A 17,804-nucleotide genomic window follows, 5' to 3' on the forward strand; every position below is an offset into this window, starting at 1 on the left:
TGGGGCGCTTAAGTGATGCCCACCCCTTTAAGTCCCAGAATCACCAATCCTATTCACTTTATTTTCGCTTACATCAATTCAATTTTCAAAATCACCATAAGCAATCCCTGCACCAGTAACCATCATACCATCATTCCTTTCAAGGACTACTAAGCTAACCTTTCAACTGGTCTCCCAGCTCCTACTCTGACAATCCTACAATTTATGATACATTTAAAAGCTGAAATCATCTGCTAAAAATCATCATGACTCACCTGATGAAAAGCAATGAATAGAATCCCTTTGCTAAAATTAAATCCAAACTCTTTATAATGGCTTTAACGTCCAAAATAACCTGCCCTTGCTTATCCAACCTCATATCATAATTATTCCTCCCTACACATTATATTCCACAACAGTCTGCTTCTACTTTCTTTAATGTCATAGTCTTTCCAACTTCAAAGCTTACATCCTATATTCCTGTACAGAGTCTGCTCAAAAAGAGAAATCTTTTCTTCTCTGCTATATCCCCAATGCCTAGAACATAATATCCTTGTATATCTTTGTTGACTGCATAAGGTGAACTGCCATGTAAACACCGTGAACCTCTTTATACATTCATGTAAAAGGAAAAAAAAAAAGGTCCAGAAGAATCTGGCTGGTTCAGTTGCTGGAACATACAACTCTTGATCTACGTAGTGGTTTTGAGTTTGAGCCCCATGCTGGGTGTTAGTATTACTTAAAAAAAAAAAAAAAAAAAAAAAAACCTGTAAGAAAAAAAGGTCCAACATAAATTGCTTTAAAGTGAACATTAAATATGAGCCTACATGAGCATAAAAAATATTATACACCAAACTGTCAATTAAAATTTTCTCTAGAGGACATGAGTACAGTACAAGAGACTTTCTAACAACATAATTCTACACTATGTTAAGAACTATTTAAATGTAGTACATTGTTAATCAAGAGGAAAAGATTTTATAAACTTACCTAATAACATAGGTCCTAAAAGGGATAATGTGCTGCATGACAGCAGGGATATGTAGCCATATTCTAATCTATAAAAAAACAAATATGACATTAATGTATAATGATTATGTGAAATACACATAATACGCATTACTGTAACTACAAACAAGAACACTAAATATTTTGTTGGTTTTAAAACTATATACATTTTTACATATTTTAAAAAGAATAAACTAAAAAACAGGATTACACACAAATCAGGTGAGTAACCTATATACATTTTGAAATATACATAGTATCAATCTCACGAATGTTACCTTCTTGCTCAAAAGGGAGTACTATCTACCTATCCTGGTAATATCATCTTACTACAAGATAGTCTATACCTCTTCCTATGAAAGCAACACAAGTACCATAGTGTTAAATTAGCTTTTTAATAAATCACCTTAGTTTTTAATAAAAAATCTTTCTCCCTTCTAAAAAATACCAAATTACCTGTGATTTCTAGTCATTTCAATATCCAACTAAAGGAAATCTATTTTATAGATTATAGTATCAACAATTTACTGAATTAAACTCTTAAGTACTAACCTAAGAATTATATTTTTTCAAAATATGCTTACTTCATAGTTTTAGTCTCATAAATAATGGCTTAAGTATCAGGTAAGAACAAAGATCCTACACAAATTATCAAATAACAGGTTATAATACTAAGTCTTACCAAAGGCAAGGACACAGAAACAAATTTGTAAATAAAAAATGTATGGCTCCACTCTAATCAAAAATACCTATGTAAGTTTTACAGCAAACACTATACTAATGGTCTAATGTTAAAAACTTCTCCTTCAGAATACAACAAAAACAACTTTAATTCATATTGATCAGAAGGTCCTAAACAGTACAAAAAAACTAAGTCGTTACACTAAAAATGAAGCACTGGGAGCCTGGGTGGCTCAGTGGGTTAAGCCTCTACCTTTGGCTCAGGTCAAGATCTCAGAGTCCTGGGATAGAGCCCCGCATTGGGCTCTCCGCTCATCAAAGAACCTGCTTCCCCCCTCCCCCTATGCCTGCCTCTCTGCCTATTTGTGATCTCTCTCTCTCTGTCAAATGGATAAATAAATAAAATCTTTAAAAATGAAGCATTAAGGGTGCCTGGGTGGCTCAGTGGGTTAAGCCGCTGCCTTCAGCTCGGGTCATGATCTCAGAGTCCTGGGATCGAGTCCCGCATCGGGCTCTCTGCTCAGCAGGGAGCCTGCTTCCCTCTCTCTCTCTCTGCCTGCCTCTCCGTCTACTTGTGATTTCTCTCTGTCAAATAAATAAAATCTTTAAAAAAAAAAAATAATAAAATAAAATGAAGCATTAAAACCAGTATCACTTAACAAAGCAGCAGAAAAATAAATTTTATTAAAAAGCCATTTATAATTGCACCAAAAATAATAAATACCTAGGAATAAACGTAACCAAGGAGGTGAAAGACCTATACCCTGAAAACGATGAAACACTAATTAAAGAAACTGAAAATGACACAAATAAGAAAGAGTCCACATTCATAAATTGGAAGACGGAATTAATACCAACGAAATGGTCATAAGCAATCTACAAATCCAATTCGATCCCTATCCAAATACCAACAGCATTTCTCACAGAACCAGAAGAAATAATTCTGAAATTTGTACAGAACCGCAAAACACCCCAAATAGCCAGAAAAATCTTTAAAAAGAAAAGGAAAGCAGGAGGCATCACAATTCCAAACTTAAAGTTCTATTACAAAACTCTAGAAATCAAAACAGTGTAATACTGGCACAAAAACAAACACATAGATCAATGGAAGACAACAGAGAATGCAGAACTGAACGCATGAATATATGGTCAATTAATCCACAATAAAAGCAGCAAGAACATATAATGAGGAAAAAACAAGTCTCATCAATAAACAGTGTTGTGACAACTGGACAGCCACATGCAGAAGAATGACAATGGGCCACTTTCTCACACCATACACAAAAACAAATTCATACTGGATTAAAGAACTAAATGTGAAATCTAAAACTTCTCAAAAAAAAAAAAAACACAGGCATCCCTTGAACATCAACCTCAGCAATATTTTTCTAGATATGATTCCTTAGGCAAAAAAATAAAAAAAAATAAAGCAAAAATGAACTATTCTGATTACACTAAAATAAGAAGCTTTTACATAGCAAAGGAAACCAACAAAACTAAAAGACAACCTACTAAATGGAAGAATATATTTGCAAATGGCATACCTGATATTTGTTAATATCCAAAATTTATAAAGAACTTCTACAACACAAAAAAAAAATCTGATTAAAAATGGGCAGAGGGCCCAAACAGACATTACTAATGATGCTCAACATCATTACTCATCAGGGAAATGCAAATCAAAACCACAATGAGTTATTAACCTTATACTTGTCAGAATGGTGAGAATCAAAAAGATCAATTAAGTGTTGGTGAGGGTGGGAAAAATGATGGTGGGACTTTAATCTGTGCAGCCACTGTGGAAAGCAGTATGGAGGCTCCTCAAAAAATTAATTCTACACATATATACATGCATACACAATAAAATATTACTCAGCCATAAGAAAGAATGGGATCTTCCCAAAAGCAGTAACATGAATGGACCTACAGAGTATTATCCTAAGTGACGTAAGACAGAGGAAGAAAAATACCTCATAATTTCACTTACACATGGAATCTACTTATCAAAACAGGGGCACCTGGGTGGCTCAGTGGGTTAAGCCTCTGCCTTCGGCTCAAGTCACGATCTCAGAGTCCTGAGATCGAGCCCCGCATTGGGCTCTCTGCTCAGTAGGGAGTCTGCTTCCTCCTCTCTCTCTGCCTGCCTCTTTCTGCCTACTTGTGATCTCTCTGTCAAATAAAAAAAAAAAATCTTAAAAAAAATAAATATCAAAACAACGAATATCAAAACTAATAATGCTAATAATAAAACAATAAATATCAAAGCTAATGAAAAGCAGAGACAGACCCATAAATACAGAGTGCTGGTGGTTGCCAAAGGGGAGGGAAGTGGGGTGATGGACAAAATAGGGTAAGAGGAGTCGTAAATACAGGCTTTCATTTATGGAATGAGTAAGTCACAAGGATAAAAGATACAGCATAGGGAAAATAGTCAATCATATGATACTGGGGTTGTAGCATGGTGAGAGACGGCAGCTACACTTATGGTAAGCATAGCAAAACATATGGACTTGTCCAAGGACAATGTTATATACCTCAAAAATATGACACCATATACCTAAAACGTTGACAGAAGGGTAAAGAAGAGATTTAAATTTAAGCGGAAACTAGTAACATTATATGTTAACTATAATGGAAACTAAAATTTAAAAAAATACAACCATTAAAATAAACTTAAGGGGCACCTGGGTGGCTCATTCGGTTGGCTCTCTGACTCTTGGTGTCAACTCAGGTTGTGATCTCATGGGTTGTGGGATCAAGCCCATCACTCAGTGGGGAGTCTGCTTGAGGATTCTCTCCCTATGCCCCTTCCGCACTCATACTCCGTGCTCTATCTCACTAAAATAAATAAATCTTTAAAAAAGTCTCAAGTGACCACCAACTTGATACAGTCTGCTATATGCAGAAGGTGTTATATACAAACCTAAGGGCAACCATGAATCGAAAACCAGTAATATGCAAACAATAAAGTGAAAGGAATCCAGATATATCACTAAAGCCAACAAACAATGAAAGAACACCAATCAGTAGTAATTTAATAGTAGCAGGGGACTTTAACACTCCACTTATATCCAAACAGAAAATCAACAATCATACAGTGGCTTTGAATGACACACTGGACATGGATTTAACAGACATTTTCAGAACATCCTATCCTAAAACAGAATGCACATTCTTTTCAAGTGCACATGAACATTCTCTAAAACACATACTAGGCCAAAAACCAAATCTCAAAAAATTAAAAACAATCAAAGTCATGCTATACATCTTTTCTAACCACATTGCTATGAAACTAGAAATCAACCACAGGAAAAACTCTGGAAAGGACACAAATACATGAAGGTTAAATAACATGCTACTAAATAATGAACGGGAGTGCCTGGGTGGTTCAGTGAGTTAAGCGTCCGCCTTTGGCTCATGTCATGATTCTGGGATCCTGGGATCAAACCCCGTGTTGGGCTCCCTGCTCCAAAGTAAGCCTGTTCTCCCTCTCCCACTACCCCTGCTTGTGTGCGATCATTCACTCTCACTCTGTGTCAATAAATAAATGAAATCTTTAAAACAATCAATGAAAAAAAAAATCAGAGAAAAGTAAAAAATTACACAGAAACAAATGAAAATGAAAACACAATAGTCCAAAATCTTTAGGATACAGCAAAACTGGTTCTAAGAGAGGCGTGTATAGGGGCACTCGGCTGGTTCAGTCAGTGGAGCATACAACTATAATTTCAGGGTATGGGTTCAAACCCCATTTTGAATATAGTGATTACTTAAAAATTAAAAGCTTACAGGGCACCTGGATGGCTCGCATCAGTTAAGCATCTGCCTTCAGCTTGGGTCATGATCCCAGGGTCCTGGGATCAAGCCCCAGGACATTGGGCTCCCTGCCCTGCAGGGAATCTGTTTCTCTCTCTCCCTCTGCTCCTTCACCAGCTCATACTTCCTTTCTCACTCTCTCTGAAAAAATTAAGATCTTTAAAAAAATAATAATAGTTTTTAAAAAATAAAAATTTTTATTAAAAATCTTAAAGAGGGAAGTGTAGAGCAATATACACCTACCTCAAGAAGTCTGAACAATCTCAAACAACGTAACTTTACACCTAAAGGAGCCAGATAAAGAAAAAACAAAACCCAAACCCAGGAAAAGAAATAAAAAAGATCAGAGCAGAAATAAATGAAATGCAAGTTAAAAAGAAACAACAGAACAGAGGAAACCAAAAGCTGGTTCTTTTATCGCAAAAGTGATAAACCTCTACAATGACTCCTAAAAAAAAGAGAGGACCTAAAGAAACAAAATTACTAATGAAAGAGAATAAATAACCACCAACACCACAGAAATACAATTTTAACAGAATACTACGAAAACTTTTTTGCAACAAACTGAATAACTGTGAACAAATGCATAAATTCCTAGAAACATATAGCCTACCAAAACTAAAGCAGAAATAAATAGAAAATTTGAATAGACTTAATTACCAACAATGAAATTGAATCTGTAATAAAACAATTCCATGATGAGATGACTTCACAGATATTTCTACCAACCATTTAAAGAATCAATACTTATTCTTCTCAAACTATTCCACAAAACAGAAGAGGAAGGAAAACTTCCAAATTCATTCTAGGAGACCGGTATCACCTTGAGATAAAAACCGGATAAAAGGGGTGCCTGGGTGGCTCAGTGGGTTAAAGCCTCTGCCTTAGGCTCACTCAGGTCATGATCCCAGGGTCCTGGGATCAAGCCCCGCATTGGGCTCTCTGCTTGACAAGGAGATTGCTTCCCTTCCTCTCTCTCTGCCTGCCTGTCTGCCTACTTGTGATCTCTGTCAAATAAATAAATAAAATCTTAAAAAAAAAAAAACAAACTCATAAAGACACCACAAAAAAAGAACTAGAGGTCAACAGTTCTTATAAATATTGATGCAAATATCCCCAACAATATTATTAGCAAGCCAAATTCAACAAAATATTAAAAAAAAAAAAATCATACAACACCAATCAAGTGGCATTTATTCCCAGGATGCAAGATGGCTCAATATTCGTCAATCAGCATGACTCGTCACATCCATAAGAGAAAGGAAAAAAGACATTATCATCTCAGTAAGTGCAGAAAAAGCATGTGACAAAGTACAACATCCATTCATGGTAAAAAGCCTCACCAAAGAAGGTCTACATAGAACATATCTCAACATAATAAAGGCCTTATATGAAAAACCCACAGCCAACATCAGACTGAGTGGTGAAAAACTTGAGAGCTTTTCCCCTAAGGTCAGGAACAAGACACGGAAGTTAACTCTTACCACTTTTACTCATTTTGTAAAAAGTCCTAGCCACAGCACTCAGACAAGAAAAAGGAAAAAAAAATAGGGTATAGAAATTGGTAAGGAGGAAATGGAATTTTCACTATTTGCAGATGACATGATGCCATATATACAGTACCCTAAAGGCTCCACCAAAAGACTAGAACTGGTAAATGAATCCAGTAAATTCAAAAGACATAAAATCAACGTACAGAAATCCACTGCATTTCTATACACTAATAATGAATCAGCAGAAATTGAAATCAAGAAAACAACCCCATGTACAATTGCACCAAAAATAATTAAATACCTAGAAACACACTTAACCAAGAAGATGAAAGACCTATACTCTGAAAACTATAAAACACTCATGAAAGAAATTCAAAATATGCAAAGAAACGGAAAGACATGCCACGCTCATGGGTTTGAAGAACAAGTATTGTTAAAATGTCCATACTACCCAGAGCAATCTACAGATTTAACACAATCCCTACGCAAATACCAACAGCATTTTTCATGGAACTAGAACAAACAATCCTAAAATTTGTATGGAACCACAGAAGACCTCATACAGCCAAAGCAATCTTGAAAAACAAATCTGGAAGTAAAACAATTGCAGGTAATACAACTTCAAGCTGTATTACCAACCAGTAGTAATAAAAATAGTATGATACTGGGGGCACCTAGTGGCTCAGTTTATTGAGCATCTGCTTGGTTTCCACGTTGGGTCATGATCTCAGGAGTGAGACCGCGCCTACATCAGGCTCTGCGCTCAGCACAGTCTGCCTGGAATTCTCTACCTCCCTCTCCCTTTGCCCCGCCCTTGCTCGTGTACTCTAAAATAAATAAACAAAATCTTTAAAAAAACAAAACAAAACAAACAAACAAAAAAAACCAGTATGGCACAGACATAAAAACAGGTAAGTCAGTCAATGGAACAGAACAGAAAGCCCAGAATTATACTGTCAATTATCTTCCACAAAGAAGAAAAGAAGATACAATGGGGGAAAAGACAGACTCTTCAACAAATGGTTAGGAAAACTGGACAGCTACATGCAAAAAAATGAAACTAGACCACTTTCTTACACCACACACAAAAATAAACTCAAAGTGAAAACCATAAAAATCCTAGAAAACCCCACAGGCAGTAATTTCTCTGACATCAGCCATAGCAACATTTTTCTACATATATTTCCTAAGGCAAAGGAAACCAAAGCAAAAATGAACTACTGGGACTACATAAAAATAAAGTCTCTGCACAACAAAGGAAACAACCAACAAAACTAAAAAAGGCAACCCACCAAATGGAAGAAGACGATTTCAAGTGAAATATCTGATAAAGGGTTAATATCCAAAATATATAAAGAACTTATACAATTCAACACACATACACACAAAAAAATCCAATTAAAAATGGGCAGAAGATATGAACAGACATTTCTCCAAAGAAGACATATAGATGGCCAAGAGACACATGAAAAGAAGCTCAACATCACTCACCATCAGGAAAACAAATCAAAACTATAATGGGATATCATTGACACCTGTCAAAATAGCCAAAATCAAAAACATAAGAAACAACAATTGCTGGTGAGGATGCAAATGCTGGTAGGAATGCAAACTGGTACAGCTACTGTGGAAGAAAGTATGGAGGTTCCCCAACAGATTAAAATAGAACTACCCTAGGATCACACTAGAAACTACCCGAGTAATCACACAACTGGCTATTTACCCAAAAAATGAAAACACTAATTCAGAAGAATATATGCACCCCTATTTTTTTAATTCTTTTATTAGCATATAATCAATTATTAGCCCCAGGGGTACAGGTCTGTGACTCACCAGGTTTACACACTTCATAGCACTCACCATAGCACATACCTCCCCCAATGTCCATAACACCGCCACCTTCCCCCTACCCCCTCCCCCAGCAACCCTGCACCCCTATGTTTATTGCAGCATTACTTACAATACCCAAACTATGGAAGCAGCCAAAGTACCCATTGACAAATGAATGGATAAAGATGTGGCACATACAGAATGAAATATTACTTAACCATAAAAAAGAATGAAATTTTGCCATTTTCAATGACACCGATAGAGCTACAGAGTATAATGCTGAACTAAATAAATCAGAGAAAGACAGATACCATACGATCTCACTCATTTGTGGAATTTAAGAAACAAAACAAATGAGCAAAAGAGGGGGGAAGAGACAAAACCAGAGACTCTCAACTATAGAGAAGTTACGTTTATCAGAAGGGATGAGAGTGAGGAGATGAAGGACATAGAAAATGGGAATTTGTCATGATGAAATAAAATGATAAAAAAAATTATAATTGGGGGTGCCTAGCTGGCTCAGTCTGTAGAGCATGAGACTTGTGAACTCAGGGTCATGAGCCCCACAATGGGCATGGAGCCCACTACTTCAAAGAAAAAAATAAATAAAAATAAAAATTGTTAAGAAACAAAAGACATATAAACACCTATACAGAAACAGAAAAACAGGAGAGAAATTTAAGGACATGTAAATAAAAACACATTTACCATGGTTACAGATAAGGAGACTCAATACTGCAGAGATGACCATTCTCCCCAAACTGATTTACAGAATCATGGTAACCCAAAAGGTTTATATGTAGAAATCAGGCATTGATTCTAAATAGAAAGATCCATGAGGAGAAAAAACTCTTTAAAAATGACAGGGTCATGGAGCGCCTGGGTGGCTCAGTGGGTAAAAGCCTCTGCCTTCAGCTCAGGTCATGATCCCAGGGTCCTGGCATCGAGCCCCACATGGGGCTCTCTGCTCAGCAGGGAGCCTGCTTCCCCCCTCTCTCTGCCTACTTGTGATCTCTGTCAAATAAATAAATAATTTAAAAAATAAAAATAAAAATGACAGGGTGGGGTGCCTGGGTGGCTCAGTGGGTTAAAGCCTCTGCCTTTGGCTCATGTCATGATTCCAGAGTCCTGGGATTGAGCCTAGCATCAGGCTCCCTGCTTGGGGGAAAGCCTGCTTCCCCCACTCTCTCTCTGCTTCTCTCTCTCCCTACTTGTGATCTCTGTCAAATAAAAAAATAAAATCTTAAAAAAATAAAAATGACAGGGTATGATGAGGTAATGTACAGACAGCATCTTGCCTATAATTAGCAATACTGTATAGCATATTTGAAAGTTGCTAAGAATAATCCTTGGAAGTTCTCATGACAAGAAAAAAGAATTTTGTTAACTATGAATGGAGATGAATGTTAATTAGATTTATTGTGACAAACATTTCACAATATATACTAATACTGATTTGTTATATTCTATACTTCAATGTAACATTATATGTCAATTATATCTTTTAAAAAAGTAGAGGAATGACAGGAAGGTAGAACTTGTTTTCCCAGACGCAAGTCTTGCTGTCTCCAAAGATTACGATGTACAAATAGCTAATTACTAGGCAGAGACAATGTAATATACTAGAGATCCCAGACCATGGACATACAAAGACATCTAATTTATAACAAAATGGTACTGGGAAATGAAGGAAGGACTGTCTTTGCTAAAGTGTTAGGACCAATGCTTGTTTCTAAGAAAAAGAAAATTAGGGGCTCCTAGGTGACATTCTTGGTTTTGACTCAGATCGTGACCTCAGGGTCTTGAGATTGAGCCCAAATCAGGCTCCATGCTCAGCAGAGGGTCTTCTTAAGATACTTTGTCCCCCTGGGTGGCTCAGTTGGTTGGACGACTGCCTTCGGCTCAGGTCATGATCCCAGAGTCCCGGGATCGAGTCCCGCATCGGGCTCCCAGCTCCACGGGAAGTCTGCTTCTCTCTCTGACCTTCTCCTCACTCATGCTCTCTCTCACTGTCTCTCTCTCAAAAATAAATAAATAAAATCTTTAAAAAAAAAAAAAAAAGATACTTTGTCCCTCTCCTTCTGCCCCTCCTGCTCATGCACTCTCTAAAACAAATAAATCTTTAAAAAAAAAAAAAAAAGGAAAATTAATCTTGATTCATCACTTACACCATACACAAAAATCAGTTGCGACTGAGCTGTAATCAAAATGTGAAACAATAAAACTTCCAGAACACAGGAAAATAACTTCATGATCTTAGGATAAGATCTTGGGATAAGAAAGACTTTATCCACAAATGAAAACATAACCTTAACAAAAAACTTCTCTGATAAATGACAAATCATTAAGATTAAAGAGTAATAGTAGCTCTTAACAGAAGAAGAATGAAAACCAAACCACAGTGTGAAAGCAGAGACTAGCAATTATGTGTGTGTCAGACAAAAGATCTGTATATAAAACGGGTAAGAAATCTGTACCCATCTGTAAGGAAAAAGCAGACAATGTGATTTTTTGTAACAGGTAAACGACCTGAACAGGTACTTCTCATACAATAACCAAATGGTGAATATGCCTATGAAACAGTGCTCAATTTCATTACAGTCATACCTCAGAGATACTGCAGGTTCAGTTCTGACCACCACAATAAAGCTAGTATCACAATAAAGCAAGCCAAATTTTTATGTGTTTCCTAGTGCACATAAAAGTTGTGTTTATACCATACTGTAGTCTATTAAGTGTGAAGTAGCAAGTCTAAAATTAATGTACAAATCTGAATTAAAATTCCTTATTGTTAAAAATTGCTAACTATTGCATGAGCTTTCAATGAGTTCTAATCACTGATCACCGTAACAGATATAAGAATAATGAAAAAGTTGGAAATGTTCAAGAATTACCAAAATGACACAGACACAATGGGAACAAACGCTGTTGGAAAGCACAGGTTGCCAGAAATCGTTTCGTAAAAATCTCAGTCTCTGAGAAGCCCAAGGGGGGGAAAAAAAGTATCTCTGCTTCCGTATCTATTATGCTTCACAGTAATGGACATTCACAACATATAAAATCATTAATCTCTTTACAAATGCAAAAAAATGTTATGAGGTCTTACAGAGGAAAGTCAGGCACACTATAGTAGTACCCTAAGCTAACCATCTTTTTAAGTAACTAAAAATCTAAAAAGCCAAAAATTTCCCAGACAAGGAAAATTAAAATCCCAGACAAGGAAAATTAAAATCAAAGTAAGACTTCTGTAAACAGCTACCTATCATATATTTTAAAGAGAAGTAGTAAATGGCTAAATTTACTTATTTAACTTAAATTCACTAATTTATACAAATTCAAAAAAAAGTATACAAATTCCATTTTTATCACAAGACCTTTTTAAAGACTTCTATACTCAATTTTTTCAAAATATAATTCAGAAAAAAATTATTGTACATGCACCAAATGACTCAAAACCTACCTTTCTTGGACATAAAATTCATGTTATTAAAATCCTAGACATTACTCCCAAGATTAAAACCAATTCCAAACAATACTTACATTAGATACAACTGTAATAAATGCATGTGCTATAAGAAATGGCAATGTTTCAGGAGTTCCATATTCAAAGCAATCCTTCATGAGAGAAAGGCCATTTTTCCCACAAAACAAACATACATAACGAAGCAAATGCAACGGTACTTCTACATCCTGAGGGAAAAAAAAATTATTTAAAACTCATCAAAAATAATTTTCATTAACAACATGGAAAAGATACCAATGAGATATAAAAATAAACTCAAAGACCTATATGAACAAAAAAGCAAATTTTCCATAAACCTGAGAATAAGAAAAACATTAATACTTACATTCATATCACAGAATGCCCCTAGTATGTTGCTCTCTTGGGTTGATATATCCTGATTTACCAAAAAAAAAAAAAAAAAAACCACACAATTAGGTTACCCTACAAAATAATAATCTCTTTAAAAAAATACCATTTTCTGTGTCAACTATAATAAAAAAAATACAATATTCTAAAGACTGAGTTTATAAAACCTGAAATAAGTTTTGCAAATGTTTCTCATAAATAACATTATTCCTAACTGAAACTAGTAAGGTTCAGTTCTAAAATATATTTTAAGCCTCTCTAAAGAAATCTTTCCAAGCCATGTACTATGTATTATTTTGCCTTTTTAAACAATGTTTCTATAAATAACTGGGATAACTGTTACAAAAATAGATTATAACTTAGTTAAGTGGTTCTAAAACCTGCTCTGGAATTCCCCAGATGTACGCTCCCAAGTACCCAATGTGCTTTGTATACATATGATTTAAACTACTTGAAAGCATATTCATTCATTGCTGGTAAGAACAGAAACTGATAACGACCCTGTTTGAGGACAACTTGGCAGTATCTATCAACATTTAAAATGCACATTCCCTTTGACCCATCTTCTGGTTATTTATCCCAACAACTAATAAAGGTAGTGCTGGAAAATGTTTAATGATGCTCCCCGAAATTATAATATCTCAAAGTTAGAAACAAATACCCATTCATTGGATGCATAATTAAATTACAGCATAACCATCCAGCATCTTACGCAGCTTTCAAAAATAGGGTGAAATGCCATGAAGGATCTTTTTGAGATGACTGAATGGTTCTACAAGTGGAATGTGGTAATGGTTATGTAACACTGTACATTGACTAAAAATAATTAAATTATATAGTTTAAGCAACTGATTTTTATGGTAAGTTATTCCTTTAAAAACTAAGGTGAGCCCACATGTACAGGGATAGAAAAAGAATTTTTACATTTTTAAAAATCAAGATTTATGAACAAGACCTGATTTTCATTACTTTTTATGTGTCCAGAAATAATCTGAACTAATTTCCTAACTATGTTTTTTTTGAGATGGAGAAAGAAGACAGGTTCAAGGTCTATATCTGTATATTTTGTAATTTTTAGTCACACTGAAATTGTTACTTTTATAATCAGAAAGCTGGACACTTTCACCTGAAAAAAGTTTGGCCAAAGAAACCTGTCATTCACTGCTGTTAAATGCTTTATTTAAGTCCTATTGCGGAAGTAAAGTTTGAAAACAAATGATTGAGAGCATCATATAAAACTTTCACATTTCCAAATAACCAAAAAACTCCTAATACAGGTCAAAACATGTGTTAAATCAAACGTACTAAACCTAAATCTATTCCTGAGCTTCCACTGGCAGGACCACAATTAAAAGCTTTAAATTATTCTCATCAAACCTTTTGTCTTCATCAAGTCCAGAATGTAAGAACACCAATGGTACTGAATACAGATTCACGGACCAGGTAAACCATGCTGTAATTTTAGAATCCAGTCAAAATTTCTAGTGCCCATCATGGACATAGTTAGAAAGTACCGTAACAAAATTCTATTCTGATATGCAAAATGTTGCTCATGGACTTGGTTACAACTATTCTGACTGCACAGAAAGACTGTTTTACCATTTTTTATTCCTACTCTGGGTACAAGAAAACATTATCCTAAAGGTGTCACTACAATCTCATTTTAAGTAGTACATAAAAGAGTTAACACAGATCTATAGGTAAGGTTACATACAACAGTAGGAACAACACTAGGATACCTCCCTAAAAGCTTAATCAACATCATTTTTGTTTCAAAAGTTCTGATTTTAGATGAACCCTACACAGGCCTTAAGAAACCTATCTGCTGGGACGCCTAGGTGGCTCAGTTGGATAGGCTGCTGCCTTCGGCTCGGGTCATGGTCCCAGGGTCCTGGGATCGAATCCCGCACTGGGCTCCTTGCTTGGCAAGGAACCTGCTTCTCTTGCTGCCTCTGCCTGCTTGTGTGTACTCTCTATCTCTGGCAAATAAATTTAAAAAAAAAAAAGAAAGAGGGACGCCTGGGTGGCTCAGTTGGTTGGACGACTGCCTTCGGCTCAGGTCATGATCCCGGAGTCCCGGGATCGAGTCCCGCATCGGGCTCCCAGCTCCGTGGGGAGTCTGCTTCTCCCTCTGACCTTCTCCTCGCTCATGCTCTCTCTCACTGTCTCTCTCTCAAATAAATAAAATCTTTAAAAAAAAAAAAAAAAAAAGAAAGAAAGAAAGAAAAAAGAAACCTATCTGCTCAGTTTTTGTCTTTTTAGGAAAAACCTTACATTTACTAAATTAAGATAATGCCATTCTATTTCCAGAAGTAAAAAAGAAATCTATTACTTTAAAAGAGAAAATAAAGAAATAAATGAATATCCAGAAAGTAATTCTACATCTAATTTAACAAATGCTGCCCCATGATCAAACTATGAAAAACTGAAAGCCAGTGGATCAGGAATACAGTTTTTGCTTAAAAAGAAGTCATCCCAGGGGCATCTGGGTGGCTCAGTGGGTTAAAGCCTCTGCCTTCAGCTCAGGTCATGATCCCAGTGTCCTGGGATCGAGCCCTGCATCGGGCTCTCTGTTCAGTGGGGAGACTGCTTCTCCCTCTCCCTCTGCCTGCCTCTCTGCCTACTTGTGATCTCTGTCTGTCAAATAAATAAATAAAATCATTAAAAAAAAAAAAAAAGTCATCCGGGGGCACCTGGATAGCTCAGTGGGTTAGGCCTCTGCCTTCGGCTCAGGTCATAATCTCAGGGTCCTGGGATGGAGCCCCATATCGGGCACTCTGTTCAGCAGGGAGCCTACTTCCCCCTCTCTCTCTACCTGTGATCTCTCTCTCAAATAAATAAAATCTTAAAAAAAAAAAAAAAGTCATCCGTTTAAGAATTAGACAGTAGTGACAGGTTGCAAAACTGTGGGAATATACTGTAACTTACTAAATTGTATACATTAAAAGGATGAATTTAAAGTATTTTTAATTTAATAAAGGATAAATAAAAACAGTCAGTGGAAAGTGGAAAGAGAAAAACAAAGTAGATTCAGAAATTTGGAATATAACGTATGTATTTACTCTACCCAACCATATTACACACACACTTAACAAGCACAGTGGTTTCTCCTCTTTAATTATTACACTCATTTTACTTTACTTAGAATGAAAACTTAAAATACTAGGGCAACACATAGAATTACACAATGATTCAGGACTAAGAAAAGAATGCAAAAAAAAAAAAAAAATGCAATAGCTCCCTGCCCTCCAAAAAAGATTCAACCTGAATTAATATTTCTAATTACATCTTTTAAAATACTATCAACTTTGATAGAAAAGGAAGAAGGATACAGACAGGAAGGGATGGGGAGGAGAGGCTCTGAGTTCTATCTTCTCCTAGCAATGGATACAATAGCTACAGCGATAAAGTGATTGAGAAGCAGTGTAACAGAATGAACTGAATTCTACAACTCTTTCAGCAAAATGCCGTGCAAACCTGACCAGAACTTTTAACCTGTCTAAGCCAGTTCCTTCTTGGGGCTCCTGGCTTGCTCAGTCAGAAGAGCATACAACTCTTGACCATGGGGTCATGAGTTCAAGTCCCACATCGGATATAGAGATTACTGAAGAAAATAAACATTAAAAAAGAAAAAAAAAGCCAGTTCCCTCGTATATAAACTAAGATGGCTGACTAAATTCTAAAGACACAGCTATCTAAATACTATCACATGAGTAGTGAATCATCTTCTGAAGAGTCTTAGCCAGGGATTCCTGGGTGGCTCAGTCCATTAAGTGTCTGCCTTCAGCTCAGGCATGATCCCAGAATCCTGGGATCAAGCCCCACAGGGGGCTCCTTGCTTAGTGGGGAGCCTGCTTCTTCCTCAGCCTGCCACTCCTCCTGCTTGTACTCCATCTCACAAATAATTTTTTGAAAGATTTTATTTAATTATTTGACAAAGAGAGACACAGTTAGAGAAGGAAAACAAGCAGGGGGAGTGCGAGAGGGAGAGGGAGAGGGAGAAGAAGGCTTCCCCTAAGCAGAGAGCCCGATGTAGGGCTCTATCCCAGGACTCTGGGATCATGACCTGAGGGAAAGGCAGCCACTTAACAACTGAGCCACCCAGGCGCCCCTAAAATAAAAATCTTTTTAAAAAATGAATAAATAAATGGTCTTAGCCAGTTTGTGCCTCTTTAGAAAAGTCAAAATCAAATTAATATCAAAGTTAAACAGGACTGTTACCATTTAACCACATGGCCACTAGGATAGAAACTACAAATTTTTGAAGTATTTGCAACAAATCATTACTAACTTAACCAGAAACCCAGGAAAGAGCTATATTATGAACAGAGTATTGCAGAAACACACAAATTCTGTATTAAGGAGAGAATTCTGTTTAACACTATGTTACATTATATCTAAGGTTGTTTTTTATTAGAATTTTATCTGAAAGCCAACTAGTCACATGGAATGATCCTCAAGAACAGTAATAATGAGGCACTTTATTTCAAAAGAGAAAGTAGGGCAGTGTGACTATGCTTACATTTGGACTTTTTTTTTTCTAATGATTTTTTTAAATGGCAAACTGGTGGGCAAACTGATTTTAGAAAGAAAACAGCAGATTTGGTATAGCCATGGTTCTACTGTTAGGAGATTCTTAACTAGAAAAACTTAACTTTATGAAGAAACTACATGAATTTCACATATCTGAGTCCCTAACTGATCTATTTTTTGCTTATTTCAATTACCAATTTAGTCATTAAAAACACTATTCATGTGGCACTGAGATTCAATTTCACCGGTTTGTACAAACAGATCCCGTTTGTTGAAAAAGGATTCTGAGCTGACTTTTTTTTTTTAGGATGTTTACTCAATCTATGTAAGATTCATTAGAAGATTCTATAAGGAAAAAAATCACAGACTAAGAATTCTAGAAGGCAGAATACAATCTGATTTAAAATATTCTTATGCAGAATTCCAGTAAGGAAAATACTTACCTCCTGGGCTATGTTTTTAAGGAGTCTCAATTCAATGTGAGAGCATTTTCAGTAAAAGACTGTTTTGGTTTTTTGGTTTTTTTTTTAAAAGATGAAAGAAGTTTAAAGAAGTCAGTATGAAGGTTATAGAACAAATAAGCCAGAGAAAAT

At 35.9% G+C, this 17,804-nt stretch overlaps 1 protein-coding gene across 4 annotated transcripts in view; it reads right to left on the minus strand.

Moving 5' to 3' along the window:
* Positions 1–17,804, minus strand: part of USP34 (ubiquitin specific peptidase 34) — a 244,320-nt gene that overhangs the window by 166,577 nt on the left and 59,939 nt on the right. For all 4 annotated transcript variants that reach the window (XM_032352232.1, XM_032352230.1, XM_032352231.1 and 1 more), the window contains 3 exons: positions 12,656–12,706; positions 12,348–12,497; positions 970–1,037 (listed from right to left, as the gene is read on the minus strand). In XM_032352232.1, the coding sequence (XP_032208123.1) occupies positions 970–1,037; positions 12,348–12,497; positions 12,656–12,706 (269 nt within the window). The remainder of the gene's footprint in view (positions 1–969; positions 1,038–12,347; positions 12,498–12,655; positions 12,707–17,804) is intronic.

Source organism: Mustela erminea, chromosome 7 (assembly GCF_009829155.1).
Source record: "Mustela erminea isolate mMusErm1 chromosome 7, mMusErm1.Pri, whole genome shotgun sequence".
In the NCBI taxonomy this organism is placed as follows: Eukaryota; Metazoa; Chordata; class Mammalia; order Carnivora; family Mustelidae; genus Mustela; species Mustela erminea.